Here is a 17,958-nt window from a genome sequence, read left to right on the forward strand (position 1 = left end):
TAAAAAAAAATGGGCAAAGGACATGAATAGACATTTCTTTAAACATACAAAGGCCAGCAGGTATATGGGATGGTATTTAACACACTAATTATCAAAGAAATATACATCAAACCACAATGTGACACAGAGTAGGTTGGCTATTATTTTTTAAAAAGTAACAAGTTTTGGTAAGGATGCGGAGAAAAGTCAATCTTGGCACACTGTTGGTAGGAATATAAGTGAGCACAGTCATTATAGAAACTAATATGGAAGATTCCCCACCCCCAATTTGAAATTTTTATCTCACAATTATTCTGGGTAAACAAAAATAAGAATTATATCTAGGTCCTCAGACATTTATGCCAGTCAGTGTAATGAAATAATAGATTAAGTGGAAAAAAGTATGTAAATTTTTTTATGAAAAAAGAAAAAACATAAGAAGTGGGAATAAGCAGGACTAGCCATTTCAACATTGAGGGTAAGTAAACCCACGGAAAATGGTTAAACACCATCTGTCAGGAGAAAAATAAGCAAACTTTAAAACAAGCTTTTGATCCCATACACCAGTCAAAATGAGTAACGTATCAAAGTTTGCATATTTTATTCACTCTGCTTCTTGTTTCTTCCTATATGCCTAATTCCTGTTTTGTCCCTGACTCTTTAGCAAATATTTTGCACAAGTCTGGGTTGTTCATTCCCTTCACAATGTCTTTTTGCAGAAAATATCATTTTAGTTGTGATGATGTGGACCTTAACACTTTTTCTCCAGTGGTTCATATACTTTGACATTTACATAAAATTCTTTGCCTAACCCATGGCCACAGAGCTGTGCTGCTTTTACTAGAAATGTGACAGTACTAGGTTTTATATTAAGGTTGAAGGTTCATGCTGGAAAAAAAAAGTTTTATATGTGGTGCAAACAATGAGTCAAAAATTTTTGTGTATGGTATAAACCAAATTTCATTTTTTTAAAAATATTATCCTTCCCCCATGGATTTTCCTTAGCACATTATCAAAAAATCAGTTGACCGTATATGCATGACTCTCTTCCAGAACACTATATTTGCTCCACTAATCTTTGCACTAATACTTTATTCTCTATTTTAACATTATACTAACACCTAAAATCAGATTATGTGAATATACTACCTTTATTATTCTTTTCATTTTTTTTTTTTGCTTTTCATGAAATTTGTAGAATCAGCACATTTCTGTGATTACATATACTTTCCACTTCATAAAAATACATGCTTTAATTGGGGTTGCTTGATTCTATCAAACAATTTAGGATTACATTTAAAAGATTGATTTTTCACAGTTGAACTTCAGGGAGTATGCTTTATTTTCTCTTCTTATTTGCATTCAGGTTCCAACATTTCTGATTTATTAACTTTTAATCTGTGGGTATGGAGCCTAAGTTTTCATGTATTTTCTATAATTCTTCTAAGAGGGTCTCAGGTACTTAGCTAGCACTGGTTCATAGATTATTCTATGGTATCCACAAGAGAAGATTTTCCCTTACAACTCAAAATGTTTGACTATTAAAATATCAATAAGCTTAAATAATTTTCCAACATAATTCAGAAAAATAGTATTTTAAAATTTGAAAAAGTATAATTTTTTAATTAAAGAATTAAAAACTTCTAGGTTATGCTTCTTTATTATATTTCAGCATGTATATGTTTATGGGATTTTTCAGAGAATTATGAGAGGTTATATTTTCAGGAAGAGCATACTGGTTTCTAGAGAAATGAATTAATCAACTTAATGACATAGGCTACTTAGTAGCTGAGCCAGGCATATGTCAGGAATCATTACCTTTCTTTTCCACTAAGGGATCATACTTTAACCAAGGCCAAAGTGCATTCATGTAATCATTTTCATCATATACTTCATTCTCCAGAGTCATTCACTGTTTACTATGAAAAAAAAAAATCATGCTGACACTTTAATGTCCCAAAAAAGAATGTTGTTTTCCTCTTGGGGCATCAATGTGAACTTGAAGGAGAACTCAAGATTATATAAGAATCCAAATGCCTAATATTCAAAGCATGCCTTAATTGAGTGAGCAGTTCATTTACACAGGTAAAATGCATAGATTTTCATAAATCTTAAAACATGTTAGAACCAATTCCTTAAAAAATTAGAGACAATGCCTTAATATTTGTATTTAAGAGAAATGATTTTAGTGAACTCAAGATGATATTAAAAATGGAATCACATCTTTCAGGGAAATTGACTTAGGAAAAAGGAAAGACTTGATATATATTTTGGTCAATTGAGCGATAAATTAGAAATTTTCTCATTTAAGGAAAAAATTTCCTTAATGAAGGATAATGATCAGAATAGGAGTACTAGAATTAAGGTGTTACTAGTTTTAGAAAATTATTAACTGGTGAAAATACCAACTATAAGCAAGCCACTTTGAGAGCATAATGTTTTTTCTGATGAAGGAATATACAAATTTTCAATTTAATTTATTACTTAGCCAATGGACCTGAAGCCTGTTTAGTTTTAAAAAAATTGTGATCCATGGAAACTTAATTGTTTTAAAAATAAATTTGAATGCACACGGATGCATGTTACATTATTTCTAGGTGACAGCATTTCCAGAATGATGGCATGACACTGTGGGCTTGCTATGATGAAGTAGAAATAGAGGGTGAAGTCAGAGAAATCTAAGATTGGATCCTCATTCTCTTAAAAATTGCACGACCTTAGGACAAGCTATGTGCCTATTTGGCCCTTGTTTTTCTTCTCTATAAACCGATGTTGAATTATCTATTTTACGGTTTCTGTGCAGATTACATTAGATGATGTGCACAAAATTCTTAATCCACATAAGGATAATTGTAGCTACAATTATTGCTTTCCTTCTCATTGAGCATGGTGTGATACTGTTTTCATAGATGTCTGATGCTTTGTATTTTTTTTAAATTTATATATTTATGCATACAAGAACTGGGGTACAGGCCAGAGGTATGGTGGGTGAGAGAATTCACCAGAGTGGGGGACAGAACAGGCAGACTGACCAATAACACTGTTGAGGGGAGCAGTGGGCAAGACAGGAGAGGTCTGCTGTGCCATATGGGTAGTTCCCTGGCTGGCCGGGGATCAAACTTGTGCTGCAGAGGCTGCAGATAGTTTCAGAGTGCTGTGCTCAATCCCTTGCGCCACCAGTGAGGCCTGACACATTGTATTTTTTTGATTGTGGGACTTGAGGAGCTGATACCATTTTTGTCTTTTGATAGACCACGTTTTGGTAAAAATTGAAAATCTACATATCTTTCAAGCTTTTGTTGAAGTGAAAGAGTGAAACATAAACACAGTTGTGATTTCTTTAACAGTTAACAAAAATGTCTGTAGAAAGACCAGTTTGGATGGATTAGTTAAATCTCATATTTTTTCCTCTATTATGATTTGATTCTATAAGTAAATACATAAATGATCTAGTGGTACATGATTTGGAGTAAAATATACCTTCATCCATAAATCACTTTCTTGATATTCTGGCTAGGTCAAACACAGCAAAGCTTATTAGAAAATTATGTTGACAAGAGTACTAAGGAAATGAAAGTAAGCATATTGCTATTTTATGGACATGCCCTCAGGTAGAATACAGTGATATTAATTCATTTTTTTGAATGTCTTATGACATAGAATAGCATCTGGATAGAATAGTGTCTTAATATATACTTAGTATTATAGAAAATTTAGTTACATCTTTAAAAAAATATTGGTGCATGTATTGGGACCCATTACTGTTTGATGATTTTATTTTGAAATTTCTATTTTGTTACTCACCTGTTTTGCAGCATTTAACTGCAATTTGGAAGAAATGTCATGTGCACTCATCTTTCACATGACCAACACATTGATATTTTAATGCATCTCAAAAGCAAACACTGCACTTATACCATGTTTTGGTCATTGAACAATATATTCATTCTAGTCATTCTAGTCATTCTTTGGTTTGAAAGAAGCAATTATTCCAAGTTCCACTGTCATTAGGTGCTAAACGTAGTGATAGAGATATTTCATACGGAGTTTCAGAATTCAAAGATAAAGTACTTAAATTTACCAAATTGTGTTATTGCAGGCATATCAGTCAAGTAAAGTTTTCTTTACTCACATTTCAATAAATAGTTCAATAAATATGTTTTGTCTAATGGCACCTTTAGAAGACTACCTATTATTACATTTTTCAAAATCTCGTTTGCATTTTTTTTTCTTTAACTGTTGTTCTTTCCATATGCCTGATTCCTGTTTTGAGCCTGACTCTTTACAGGAAATATTTCTGTATGTCATACATGGATTCCTGAAAACAATAAAAAGAGGGAGAGAGAGGGGGATGGGAGAGGAAGACAGGGAGAGACAGAAGATGGGGGAGAAGGGGAGAAATGGAGAAGGGAGAAGAGCAAGAGAAGATTGGTGGAGAAAGAGAGAATAGGAATATTTTATTTTTTTAAATAAATTTTATTTTTATATTCCCTATACAATTGCAATCCCCTTATTTTGACCCCAATCCCTCCCCTCCCCGCCCCCCACCCCCCATAGAGTGTCTCTGGTTCATAGTTTTTTGTTGATTTTGATTTTCACTTTCTTATAGTTATTCATTTTCCTGGTCCCTTATTTAAGTTTTCTAGATTCCTGCTATGAGTGAGACCATCCGGTATTTTTCTTTTTCTTTCTGGCTTATTTCACTGAGCATGATCCCTTCCAGCACCATCCATGTTGCTGCAAATTGCATGTGTTTATCTTTTTTGAAATGTATTTTTGCTAATGCAAAAAAATACAGTCATGCATATTTATACTATTAACTGTGTCTTTGTAAAATATTTATTATTATTTATAACATTCTAAACCAAATTACACATAATCACAATTTTTCTGTGACTTGGTGCATGATCTCATGGGTAATATGTAAATTGTCTAGATTGGCACAGCAATCAAATTGATTTATATTTCATACTATATTTTATAGTATATTATTGCATGTTATAATAAGTGATTACATTTATTGCATTTGATTCTGCTCTAGATTTCTTAGGAGTCAAATGATTACTGTTTAATTTTGTAGGCTCATGTTCATGGAGCTACTTCTTGTGTACATTAGAAAGTCTTCCATGCACCTGGGGACATTTCTATGAAAACACAATTTTTCTCTTTCTAAGAGTGTTTTTAGCTTATTAATTTATTCTCATCTTTACATATGACTTCTCAATATAAATATCCTGTGTGCGTTTTACATCATGAACTTCAATAATTAGAATGTCTTAAATTCAACCTGAACCTGTGTATGATGGGGTTTTCACCTCTTTTAAACAGTTTTTGGTTATGACATATTGAAGGACACACAAAAGTCAACATGCTGAAAATTTTCCCCTCAGTATGAAAGGAGGAGTATGTCATTGTGTATCCTGAACTGAGATTTTGTCCAGGTATCTCTGTTTTTTTTTTTTTTAACTTATTTTAAGTCACACACTTGCCTTGATTTACACGCCACTGAACGAGAAACAGTATAACACTGGGAAAGAAAAACATTAGCCACCAACCGACTGAAATCAGTTTTGGCAAAGAGAGTGATTTTGCACTTTTGAAAAAAAATGCAGAAAACATTTTTTCACCTCTTGTCAAATGACAAAAATTTCAGTTATTTTGGAAATTCCACAATCAACAATAATATATTAAAACAATGGTCATAATTTATCGTTCATGGAAATCAAAACTTCTTCCATAGATTTTGCGGGGTTAATAGGAGTAAAATTGAATTGCATCTCAATTAATATGTAGATACAATTAGAAAAAAATAACAGGGCAATAAAATGAGGAGAACAAGATTCAATGACTTACTATGTATTGTATTGTGACAAAGTAAATATGCTAAATATGATTGTTCCCCAAGACTGTCTGTTGGTCCTGCAGAGAAAAAAAAAAAAGCAGCAGCACCAGCATTATCATTTCACTGTCTTTGCTTGTAAACAAGGAGCCTCAGTCCCCAGAACACTGTCTCCAGCTCTGTTCAGCACTGCTCTAAAATGAAACTAACAGAACAGGATAATTACCAAAAAAGGGCATAGGCTAGATTTGTTGGCAAAGGGCTTCCTGAGTAGATTGAATGTAAGCTTGAGGTATGTCATTTTTTTTAGTGTTTCAGATGCATTCTAGAATTAAATGACTTTCCTAATATTTTTCTCATTTGAATTAACCCTGACTTGTGATGGAAGTGTGCTTACTCCCATCTTAAAAGCTGTGAACAGGAAAGAAAGGAATTTCATGGATTGTAGAAAATCTAGAACTACTCTTCAGAGATATATTTTCCACTATGATATTTTTATTTTATTTACTTATTTTTTTAAAGATTTATTTATTTTTATGTAAGAAGTGGGGTACAAGTCAGAAGCGGGGAGGGTGAGCTGATACATCAGAGACAGAGCGGGGAGCAGAACAGGCAGACAGATGAAATACACTGCTGAGGGGAGCAACAGGTGAGACAGGAGAGGTCTGCGTGCCATGTGGGTATCTCCCTGGCCAGCCGGGAATTGAACCCGCGCTGTAGAGGCTGCGGACAGCTTCACAGCACTGCACTCAAGCCGCTGCACCAACGGGGAGGCCCTATGATTTTTTTCAATTAAAATATCCTGATCTACGTTGCCTTTGTGAATTTTAAGATGGTGCAATGTGAAGACAGGTAATAAAAAATGACAGAAAATACATTGGAAATAAAATAATTAAATTTTAATATAACATGAGTCACCAACTGAATGAAATCATTTCTTCCTCTTAATTAGGCAGAAAAAATGCATCCACTTCTACCCAATACCTTAGTCACTGCGGAGATCATCATGATGGAGGAAATCTTGATTTCCTGGCAAGAAACTGTCACAAACATGTAACTGCATGAGCTATTTGACTTAGAACCTAGGAATAAAACCTGAATGTAGGCATGCCCTCACATTCAGATTCACACAGGATTCAGTGGGAAAACATGACTCAGGTCACCATGTTTATATTAACAGGCTTCAGGGGTGATTTTGAGATGCAAGTCTTCCTGTTTTTACTGTTTCTGGCAATTTATCTGTTCACCCTGATAGGAAATTTGGGGCTGGTTATATTGGTCATTGGGGATTCCCGGCTCCACACCCCGATGTACTACTTTCTGAGTGTGTTATCCTTCTTGGATGCCTGCTATTCCTCCGTTGTCACCCCCCAAATGTTGGTCAATTTCTTGTCAGAGAACAAGGCCATCTCTTTCGTTGGCTGTGCCACCCAGATGCTTCTCTTTGTGACTTTTGGGACCACGGAATGCTTCCTCCTGGCCGCGATGGCGTATGACCGCTACATGGCCATCTACAACCCGCTCCTGTACTCGGTCAGCATGTCCGCCAGGGTCTACGTGCCGCTCATAGTGGCATCCTACGTGGGCGGCATCTTGCATGCTTCCATACACACGGGGGCCACATTCAGCCTGTCCTTCTGCGCATCCAACGAGGTCAGGCACGTCTTCTGTGACATTCCCCCTCTCCTTGCTATTTCTTGTTCCGACACGCACGTAAACCAGCTCCTGCTCTTCTACTTTGTGGGCGCTATTGAGATAGTCACTATCTTGATTGTCCTGATCTCCTATGGTTTCATCCTGTTGGCAATCCTGAGGATGAAGTCTGCGGAAGGAAGGAGGAAAGTCTTCTCTACGTGTGGCTCTCACCTGACAGGGGTGACAATTTATCACGGAACAATCCTCTTCATATACATGAGACCGAGTTCCAGCTATGCATTGGACCATGACATGATAGTGTCGATATTTTACACCATTGTGATCCCCATGCTGAATCCCATCATCTACAGTTTAAGGAACAAAGATGTGAAGGAAGCAATGAAAAAAATGTGGAGAGAAATCAGTTCCTAAGTAAATTGCATTTTCAGCGTTGGGTAAAACTGCAAGGAATGTTGATGTGAGTCTGCTTCTCTAAGTTCAAGAACTAGAGAAGAAAATGTTTTGCTTTCAATTACTAGCTCCTGTATATTCTAGAATTTGCCCAAATTGAGCATTTATCAGCTTTCTCTGCAACATTTCATGAATACATAGAATTTGTATCATTTGTAGGCTGTTGACTATGTTCAAACTGACCCATACTAAATAATCATGGGGATAAGTTTATTGCTGTTGTTAAGGATGCATAATTTGATTTTCACTCATGTGACAATAAATTATATCCTCAGGATTCTTAGACTGCTCTATTTCCACATTGCTTATAGGAACTTTCAGTGCTCATTGTGAAATCACTCTCCATGTGGAGTCCTTGTGAATGACCTTTCAAATGTGACTTCTTTCACCCTCCACATACTGTCAAACAGTAAGATACTCCGAGATGATAGGAATGCCTTTTGCACCAGTTTAACACCATGTATTTCTAGTTCATCACAGTCTTTCCTTCTATTGTCCAATCAGCAATTGATTAGGTTCATTCTGAAACTCCAAAAGTTTCAGAAATTAGATGATCACATTTATTGAGCGTATACTCAAATCTTAGGAAATGCAAATAAAACACATTTAGAGAAAAGTGACAATAGCCACCCTAGAAAACTGAACTTTCAGACATCGTATAGTGCACATGTGTTCGTGTATGTGTGTGTGTGTGTGAAGGTGTATATATCAGAGTGTGTGAAGAAAGAGCAGAGGATGATTGAGTTTTCCTGAATGTGTGAAAACTGCATAGGTGGAGGTGTGGTTATGATCTTTATATGAAAGTGTGTACCACAAATATAAAGATGCTGCAAAATAGTTTTCTATATCATTTCAATTGTGAGTCAAAGAGCTGAATTCTTTATTTGTTTCAGTTAATGGTCACTGTGAAAATTATATTTTTGTTGATACAACCAATGTCCATAATCTGAATGAGATCATAATAAGAAATCATTACAAAATATAAAAAATATTTCACTTGGAAAACAAATCACTTTATCCCTGATGGTTTCAAAATACATTAGTTAAGTGTGTATCTGGAAACTGTTTGTTCATCTCCCCAGTCAAAAATTTCGAGCTCCACTAAACAAGACCAAGCTAAGATCTTCATTACATGGTTTCAAGGGAGAAGGCAACTGTGTCCTCAAAACAAAAATAATTGTATTGAGTCCTTGAACTTTTCTCCTTGGAAGCAGGCCAAACACTTCTTTGGGAATTGGTCTCACAAGGATGACCAAACCTTGCATCATCACCATCCCCAATATATGAGGTGCCATGAAAATATCAGGATCAAAACAACTCGGTATGCTATTCTCAGAACTCCCCGATATTCTTTAGAGGCATCACTCCAGGCAAATTTCCACTTGACCAGGATCTGAAAAAATTCCTAGGTTGATTTAACATCAAAAATAAAAAAAAATGAGTGCACGAAAATTTAAAAAGAACTTATCTCAAAGAGAACACACATTGCAGAAATTTCTGACTCAATTGTTTTTTATATTTTATCTTTGAGAAAAATTTTAGGTTGACAAATGTCTAGACAGAGGATACTGGAAGAAGGTTTTGCTTTTCCCACAGTAAGTATTATGCTCACAGTAAGTATTATGTTGAAAATTAGAGGATTTTAGTTCAAATTAAATAAATGGATAGAGTCAAGAAAGAGCATAACACACATGATATTACACCTGAGACTAAATGATGCAGTATTTCTGGAACCAAGCACAAAGTTAATGGAATCAGGGTAACAATCAATGACAAAATTACAGAAAAACAATTTAGTAAAAAATTTATTTTCAAAGGTCAATTTAGGAAAACATTTGTCTTCTGGTACTCGGTATTAAAATTAATATTAATAGTGCTAATACACCCAACTGAAGTCCTTTCAGCTTGAAAAATATTTGTCGTTAATGTAAAACAAGAAACAAAAGATTAAATATTGCACCTTAATACTATATATTCATTGTTTTTTATATATAATGTTTGTTTCAAGCATGGTGACATTAATAATGGGGAATATGATATGTGATCAGCTCTCTGCGGCAATTTATCTTGTAAACTCACAACATCTTCATTTACTAGCTCTGACTTAGGATAAATTAATTGTCTATGCACTCTTCCTCATCTAAAAAATATAGCTGATAGTAGGACCAATGATATAATATTTTCATTTGAAATGTCAATAAATGCATTACAAGGAGAAACATTAAGATCAGTGTCAGTTTCATTCCAATTAAGAAATATACTGGTTTTATTACATCATGAACAATGATCAATTTATATCCATTACTACATTGGACAATCAAGTTCAATTTTTCAATCATATTCGGTGAACCAGTCATTGTTAAACATTTACCTAATATACATAAATCAGGTCATTTTCATAAAAACCTAAACCTTTTTGAAGTTATTTCTTCTAAGTATCAACTTTGACTTCTTAACAGGTAAAAGCAGTGGAGCACAATGCATAGAAAGAATAACACAATCGTACCTGACTTCATCCTTTTGGGATTTTCAGATGCTGAAGACATGCAGGTGGTGCTCTTTATGCTCTTTCTCCTGATATACCTGGTCACTGTGCTGGGGAATGCAGGGATGATACTGCTCATCCGCCTGGATGCCCAACTTCACACCCCCATGTATTTTTTCCTCAGTCACCTGTCTTTCATTGACTTCAGTTACTCATCCATCATCACACCTAAAACCTTAAAGAACTTACTGACTTCCAACAAAAAGATTTCCTTTGCAGGTTGTTTCATCCAAATGCACATTTTTGTCCTGCTGGTTGCTGCTGAATGTGTTCTTCTCTCCTCCATGGCCTATGACCGCTATGTAGCCATCTGCAATCCTCTCCACTACCCAGTTGTCATGTCCCCAAGACGCTGCTGGTCCCTTGTGTTTGGGCCCTATTTAGTAGGTGTCACAGACTGTTTTGTCACTGTGATTGGCATGAGGAAGCTGACCTTCTGTGACTCTAATGAAATCCATCATTTTTTCTGTGACACATCCCCTTTTATAGCCTTGTCTTGCACTGAAACCCAGGACACTGAAATTATGATATTCTTTTTTGCTGGCTGCACCATGCTGGGGTCTATTATCACAATATCATTTTCCTATGTGTCCATTCTCTCTGCTATCCTGAAAATTAAATCCACTTCAGGAAAGAGAAAAGCCTTCTCCACCTGTGGCTCGCATGTGGTGGCAGTCACCATCTTTTATAGCACTATGATCTTCAGTTACTTAAGACCAAGTAAATCCTACTCCTTGGGGAAGGATCAGGTGGCTTCTGTGTTTTACACTATTGTGACCCCCATGCTGAATCCCCTCATTTATAGTCTTCGCAACAAAGAAGTGAAAAATGCTGTCCTTAGACTGCTGCAGAAGAGGGAAGTTTCCAGGCACTTGAAATAGTGATGCTGAATTTTTTTTAAATAATGTTTTTACTTTTTATTCAAGTCATATCATACATCCATAATACTTTTGCTATTCAGGTAACATTGGTTTACATTGCTGTTTATATGTTGGAAGAGTAAGATCTGTTCACATAATGCTCCCACCATCAAAGTACCCTAGTCCACTCCCATGGACCACATGCTCCCTGCTCATTTGTGCTTGTCCCTCTCCCTGCTCTTACCCCTCTGAATGTCTCAGTTCCGTAGTCAGGTTTTATATTATACACTCTGAGTTTTGCTTGTTACCATTTCTTTGTTACAAAGATAAGTGCCACCACTGGATATTTGTATTACTCCTTCCGACTTAGGTCATTTATCATGATCACTTTCAACTGCATCCATGATGCTAAGCTTTGAAGTTTCTCTTTTCTTTCTTTACTACAGTGCTTTTCCTTAAGGTCTAACTAAAACTATTGACTCCTTTCATTTACTTGTGTTTCTGTTGACCAACTGTCAATTGTCCAAATATAATCTTGGGCATTTCAATGAATATGTCTTCAGAAATCCATATTGTTGTGTAAGTCACAAAATAGTTCTAACCCTTATGATTATGTCAACTTAAGGACAGCTGATGAACCAAATATGAAAAGAGATTTGTCGTATTTTAAATTATAAAATACCAATATCCTTGCATTATCCAAAAAATGTATTATGGAAAATCTTTCCACTGTTGACTCAATACAAACAGCTTCAGCAAACATTGAATCCATTATATTCAGAAGAAACATGGCAGAGTGACTATGAGCACATCTTTAGACCAGAAACTTCACTTTAGATTCTAGATCTGCTTATGTGTTACCTATATAACCTTCAGTAAGTCACTCAAACTTGGAGTCTCAGTTTCTAAAATTGTACAAGAGAACAAATAATCTCAGGTTTGTAGTGTTTTGGTAAAGATTAAATCTGATGATAAATGCAAGACATTTAAACCATTTCTAACTAATATGCATTATCATAAGGAGATTTACATTTCTATATTTTCAATATACAGTGGTTTTTCTTAAGAATAGTCTCTGGTGTTCTATGAATTAATATTGATTGATTGATTGATTAGACGAGCTCACAAACAACTAAAAAAGAAAAAAATCAATGCTTCACAAATTTGGATTTGTTAGGGCATATGTTGACATTGGAAAAGCATTGAACATATTGAAAAATAGAAGGAAAGAAGATTGCCCTAATAATTACTGACAGCTTAGTGTGTCCTTTAGTTATTTACATGTGCATATGTATTGCATATATTAGTAAAATTTATGGTGTTTGTTATGTGTTTTATGCAGCTTTCTAATGCACTTGCAAGTTTAAACTTTTTTAATTCCCTCATTGAAACATTGTTAGATGAATGTATTCTTGGTCTAGGAGGCAGCCAGATTCCATGGTGTGGATTTGAAGCATAGTCAGTCCATTGATTAGAACTCAGAATGCAGTAAAATCACTGTTTTCTTTTCTTTTTTTTTTCTAAAAGATTTATTTTCTGTATATAAAAACTGGGATACCAGCCAGAGGTGCAGGAGAGAGAAAGAATCCACCAGAGACAGACTGGGGGGCAGAACTGGCAAATGGACAAGAAAACACTGCTGAGGGGAGCAGAGGGAGAGACAGGAGAGATCTGCCATGCCATGTGGGCATCTTCCTGGCAGGCTGGGAATTGAACCCACGCTGAAGAGGCTGCAGACAGCCTCACAGCGCTGAATTCATCCCACTGCACCACCAGGGAGGCCAAAAATCACTTTGGTTTCCACCTGCTAAACACTTAAACCTTTCTGTGACATGTTAATAGATTCAGTCAACCCTAAATTGTTGAAATTCTGTATATTTACAAACCATTTCCTGTCTACTGGTTCTAAGTTCTGTTATGCTCTTTACAAGTAAATTATTGAAACAGACTCATGGTTCTCTTGTACTTTAATGGAGAAAGTTGTAGAGCTAATAATTGGTAATAAATTCAGATTATGTGAGAACACATAAACGCGCACCTTAGTTGAATTACACGAAATGTTTTTGACAGTTCCCTATGTATAGTATCACCATATGTATTGAAACTGTGATGAGTCTGACTTACTGAGATATTACATGCATTGATAATGTAATTGACCCTAATGATGGTGATGTGGAACCAATTTGAGATAGAGCAACATCACTTCTCAGTTTAAAAAGAGCCACTTGTTTAGTAAGACATTTATTGGTAAGCAGACAATGTGTAACAAGGTCAGATTAAAAAATAGTTATCCTGAGAGTCACTGTGCAAACCAAATTAACAGATGGTCTTGATATCATGTCTCTTAAAAGTGGCCAAAATATAGGTAAGGGAATTAAACCAATAAGGAATCCCTATGCATCTCATGCATGTCACCATCTTAAAGTTTTCTCCAGATTTTGGTGAGATCCAGCTGGCACTCTCATTTGGAATTGTGATGTTCCCTTTCCTGCAGGCAGCTGCCAGACACTCCCTGTGCTGAGTCACTCCTGCTCTGCCTTACCAGGCTCCCAGAACTTGCCAAAAGGCTCAGACCCTTCCACCCTTTGATGCCAATTGAATTGTATGCTTACCTTTTTGTAATGGTGACCCCTTGAATAAATTTGTCATGTGGTTGTGTGCATTTGACTAGTTGCACTCCAACGGAGTTAGCACTTCAGAGATCTGAACATGATACAATAATTATTTATTCATTTAGGGAAACTTTATGAATAACAACATCTCAGACATTGGTCTAGATTCTACACTAAATTAGAAATAAGTCAAATATAAGTTAAGGAAATTTAAGTGCACCTTATGTATGTAGTGAGATTTGCAGTGGATGCATTTACGAAAGAAAGAATATAAGGAGATGTAAAGAAGTTGAATTGCCAAATATTGCCATGATAATATAGTGAAAGACATCTCACATAGAGAAATATTCAAGGAAGGAATCATATGATTAAGTTTGTGAAGAACATTCTGAATTAAAAAAAAGTGCAAACAAATTGCAAGAGATACATTGAGGAAAGAGCTAACTCTACCAAGTAGTGCTGAAGCATTATTTATTTTTAAATTCATCTTTAGGGAAATCCCTTTAGATTACTCTGTGTTGTTTTTTTTTTTTAGATTTTTATTTTTATTTATTTATACAAACACTGGGTACAGTCAGAAGCGCAGGAGGGTGAGAGAATTCACCAGATCCAGAGCCGGGAGCAGAGCAGGCAGAAGGACTGAAGTACATTGCTGAGGGGAGAAGCGGGCGGCAGGAGAGGTCTGAGCGCCATGTGGGTATCTCCCTGGCCAGCCAGGAACTGAACCCACCCGGTAGAGGCTGTGGACAGCTTCACAGCACTGCACTCAAGCTGCTGCACCAACGGGGAGGCCCTATGATTTTTTAAATTAAAATATCCTGATCTAAATTGCCTTTGTGAATTTTAAGATGGTACAATGTGAAGACAGGTAATAAAAAAATGATAGAAAATACATTGGAAATAAAATAATTAAATTTTAACATAACATGAGCCACCAACTGAATGAAATCATTTCTTCCTCTTAATTAGGCAGAAAAAATGCACCCACTTCTACCCAATACCTTAGTCACTGCGGAGATCATCATGATGGAGGAAATCTTGATTTCCTGGCAAGAAACTGTCACAAACATGTAACTGCATGAGCTATTTGACTTAGAACCTAGGAATAAAACCTGAATGTAGGCATGCCCTCACATTCAGATTCACACAGGATTCAGTGGGAAAACATGACTCAGGTCACCATGTTTATATTAACAGGCTTCAGGGGTGATTTTGAGATGCAAGTCTTCCTGTTTTTACTGTTTCTGGCAATTTATCTGTTCACCCTGATAGGAAATTTGGGGCTGGTTATATTGGTCATTGGGGATTCCCGGCTCCACACCCCGATGTACTACTTTCTGAGTGTGTTATCCTTCTTGGATGCCTGCTATTCCTCCGTTGTCACCCCCCAAATGTTGGTCAATTTCTTGTCAGAGAACAAGGCCATCTCTTTCGTTGGCTGTGCCACCCAGATGCTTCTCTTTGTGACTTTTGGGACCACGGAATGCTTCCTCCTGGCCGCGATGGCGTATGACCGCTACATGGCCATCTACAACCCGCTCCTGTACTCGGTCAGCATGTCCGCCAGGGTCTACGTGCCGCTCATAGTGGCATCCTACGTGGGCGGCATCTTGCATGCTTCCATACACACGGGGGCCACATTCAGCCTGTCCTTCTGTGCATCCAACGAGGTCAGGCACATCTTCTGTGACATTCCCCCTCTCCTTGCTATCTCTTGTTCCGACACGCACGTAAACCAGCTCCTGCTCTTCTACTTTGTGGGCGCTATTGAGATAGTCACTATCTTGATTGTCCTGATCTCCTATGGTTTCATCCTGTTGGCAATCCTGAGGATAAAGTCTGCGGAAGGAAGGAGGAAAGTCTTCTCTACGTGTGGCTCTCACCTGACAGGGGTGACAATTTATCATGGAACAATCCTCTTCATATACATGAGACCGAGTTCCAGCTATGCTTTGGACCATGACATGATAGTGTCGATATTTTACACCATTGTGATCCCCATGCTGAATCCCATCATCTACAGTTTAAGGAACAAAGATGTGAAGGAAGCAATGAAAAAAATGTGGAGAGAAATCATTTCATAAGTAAATTGCATTTTCAGCATTGGGTAAAACTGCAAGGAATGTTGATGTGAGTCTGCTTCTCTAAGTTCAAGAACTAGAGAAGAAAATGTTTTGCTTTCAGTTAATAGCTCCTGTATATTCTAGAATTTGCCCAAATTGAGCATTAATCAGCTTTTCTCTGCAGCATTTCATGAATACATAGAATTTGTATCATTTGTAGGCTGTTGACTATGTTCAAACTGACCCATACTAAATATTCATGGGGATAAGTTTATTGTTGTTTTTAAAGATGCATAACTTGATTTTCACTCATGTGACAATAAATTATATCCTCAGGATTCTTAGATTACTCTATCTCTACATTTCTTATAGGAACTTTCACTGCTCATTGTGAAATCACTCTCCATGTGGAGTCCCTGTGAATGACCTTTCAAATGTGACATCTTTCGCCCTCCACATGCTGTCAAACAGTAAGATACTCCCAGGTGATAGGAACGCCTTTTGCACCAGTTTAACAACATGTATTTCTAGTCCATCCCAGTCTTTCCTTCTATTGTCCAATCAGCAATTGATCAGATTCATTCTGAAACTCCAAAAGTTTCAGAAATTGGATGATCACATTTATTGAGCGTATACTCAAATCTTAGGAAATGCAAATAAAACACATTTAGAGAAAAGTTACAACAGCCACCCTAGAAAACTAAACTTTCAGACATCGTATAGTGCACATGTGTTCATGTGTGTGTGTGTGTGTGTGTGTTTGTGCAGGTGTATATATCAGAGTGTGTGAAGAAAGAGCAGAGGATGATTGAGTTTTCCTGAATGTGTGAAAACTGCATAGGTGGAGGTGTGGTTATGATCTTTATATGAAAGTGCGTACCACAAATATAAAGATGCTGCAAAATAGTTTTCTAAATCATTTCAATTGTGAGTCAAAGAGCTGAATTCTTTATTTGTTTCAGTTAATGGTCACTGTGAAAATTACATTTTGTTGATACAACCAACTTCCATAATCTGAATGAGATCATAATAAGAAATCATTACAAAATATCAAAATATTTCACTTGGAAAACAAATCACTTTATCCCTGATGGTTTCAAAATACCTTAGTTTATTGTGTATCTGGAAACTGTTTGTTCATCTCCCCAGTCAAAAATTTCGAGCTCCACAAAACAAGACCAAGCTAAGATCTTCATTACATGGTTTCAAGGGAGAAGGCAACTGTGTCCTCAAAACATAAATAATTGTATTGAGTCCTTGAACTTTTCTCCTTGGAAGCAGGCCAAACACTTCTTTGGGAATTGGTCTCACAAGGATGACCAAACCTTGCATCATCACCATCCCCAATATATGAGGTGCCATGAAAATATCAGGATCAAACAACTCGGTATGCTATTCTCAGAACTCCCTGATATTCTTTATAGGCATCACTCCAGGCAAATTTCCACTTGACCAGGATCTGAAAAAATTCCTAGGTTGATTTAACATCAAAAATAAAAAAAAAATGAGTGAACAAAAATTTAAAAAGAACTTATCTCAAAGAGAACAGACATTGAAGAAATTTCTGACTCAAATGTTTTTTATATTTTATCTTTGAGAAAAAAATTAGGTTGACAAATGTCTCAACAGAGGATACTGGAAGAAGGTTTTGCTTTTCCCACAGTAAGTATTATGCTCACAGTAAGTATTATGTTGAAAATTAGAGGGTTTTAGTTCAAATTAAATAAATGGACACAGTCAAGAAAGAGCATAACACACATGATATTACACCTGAGACTAAATGATGCAGTACTTCTGGAACCAGACTCAGAGTTAATGGAATTAGGGTAACAATGACAAAATTACAGAAAAACAATTTAGTAAAAAATTTATTTTCAAAGATCAATTTAGGAAAACATTTGTCTTCTGGTACTCAGTATTAAAATTAATATTAATAGTGCTAATAGACCCAACT

The 17,958-nt window shown here is 36.1% G+C and overlaps 3 protein-coding genes across 3 annotated transcripts; all 3 read left to right on the forward strand.

Annotated features, from left to right (window-relative positions):
• Nucleotides 1–6,925: 6,925 nt before the first annotated feature.
• On the forward strand, nucleotides 6,926–7,885 carry LOC311168367 (olfactory receptor 5T3-like; the record flags this gene model as incomplete). The annotated part of the gene is made up of 1 exon (XM_084229768.1): nucleotides 6,926–7,885. The coding sequence occupies one exon, from the start codon at nucleotides 6,926–6,928 to the stop codon at nucleotides 7,883–7,885; it is 960 nt and encodes a 319-aa protein (XP_084085894.1).
• A 2,517-nt stretch (nucleotides 7,886–10,402) lies between these two features.
• On the forward strand, nucleotides 10,403–11,350 carry LOC311170578 (olfactory receptor 8H1-like; the record flags this gene model as incomplete). Its single annotated transcript, XM_084232974.1, has 1 exon — nucleotides 10,403–11,350. One exon carries the CDS (start codon nucleotides 10,403–10,405, stop codon nucleotides 11,348–11,350), a length of 948 nt encoding a protein of 315 aa, XP_084089100.1.
• A 3,525-nt stretch (nucleotides 11,351–14,875) lies between these two features.
• LOC311170410 (olfactory receptor 5T3-like) lies at nucleotides 14,876–16,025 on the forward strand (the record flags this gene model as incomplete). The annotated part of the gene is made up of 1 exon (XM_084232774.1): nucleotides 14,876–16,025. The coding sequence occupies exon 1, from the start codon at nucleotides 15,066–15,068 to the stop codon at nucleotides 16,023–16,025; it is 960 nt and encodes a 319-aa protein (XP_084088900.1). The 5' UTR covers nucleotides 14,876–15,065.
• Between the last annotated feature and the right edge of the window lie 1,933 nt (nucleotides 16,026–17,958).

This window comes from Talpa europaea, assembly GCF_964194135.1.
Source record: "Talpa europaea genome assembly, chromosome: 1".
NCBI classification, from domain to species: domain Eukaryota; kingdom Metazoa; phylum Chordata; class Mammalia; order Eulipotyphla; family Talpidae; genus Talpa; species Talpa europaea.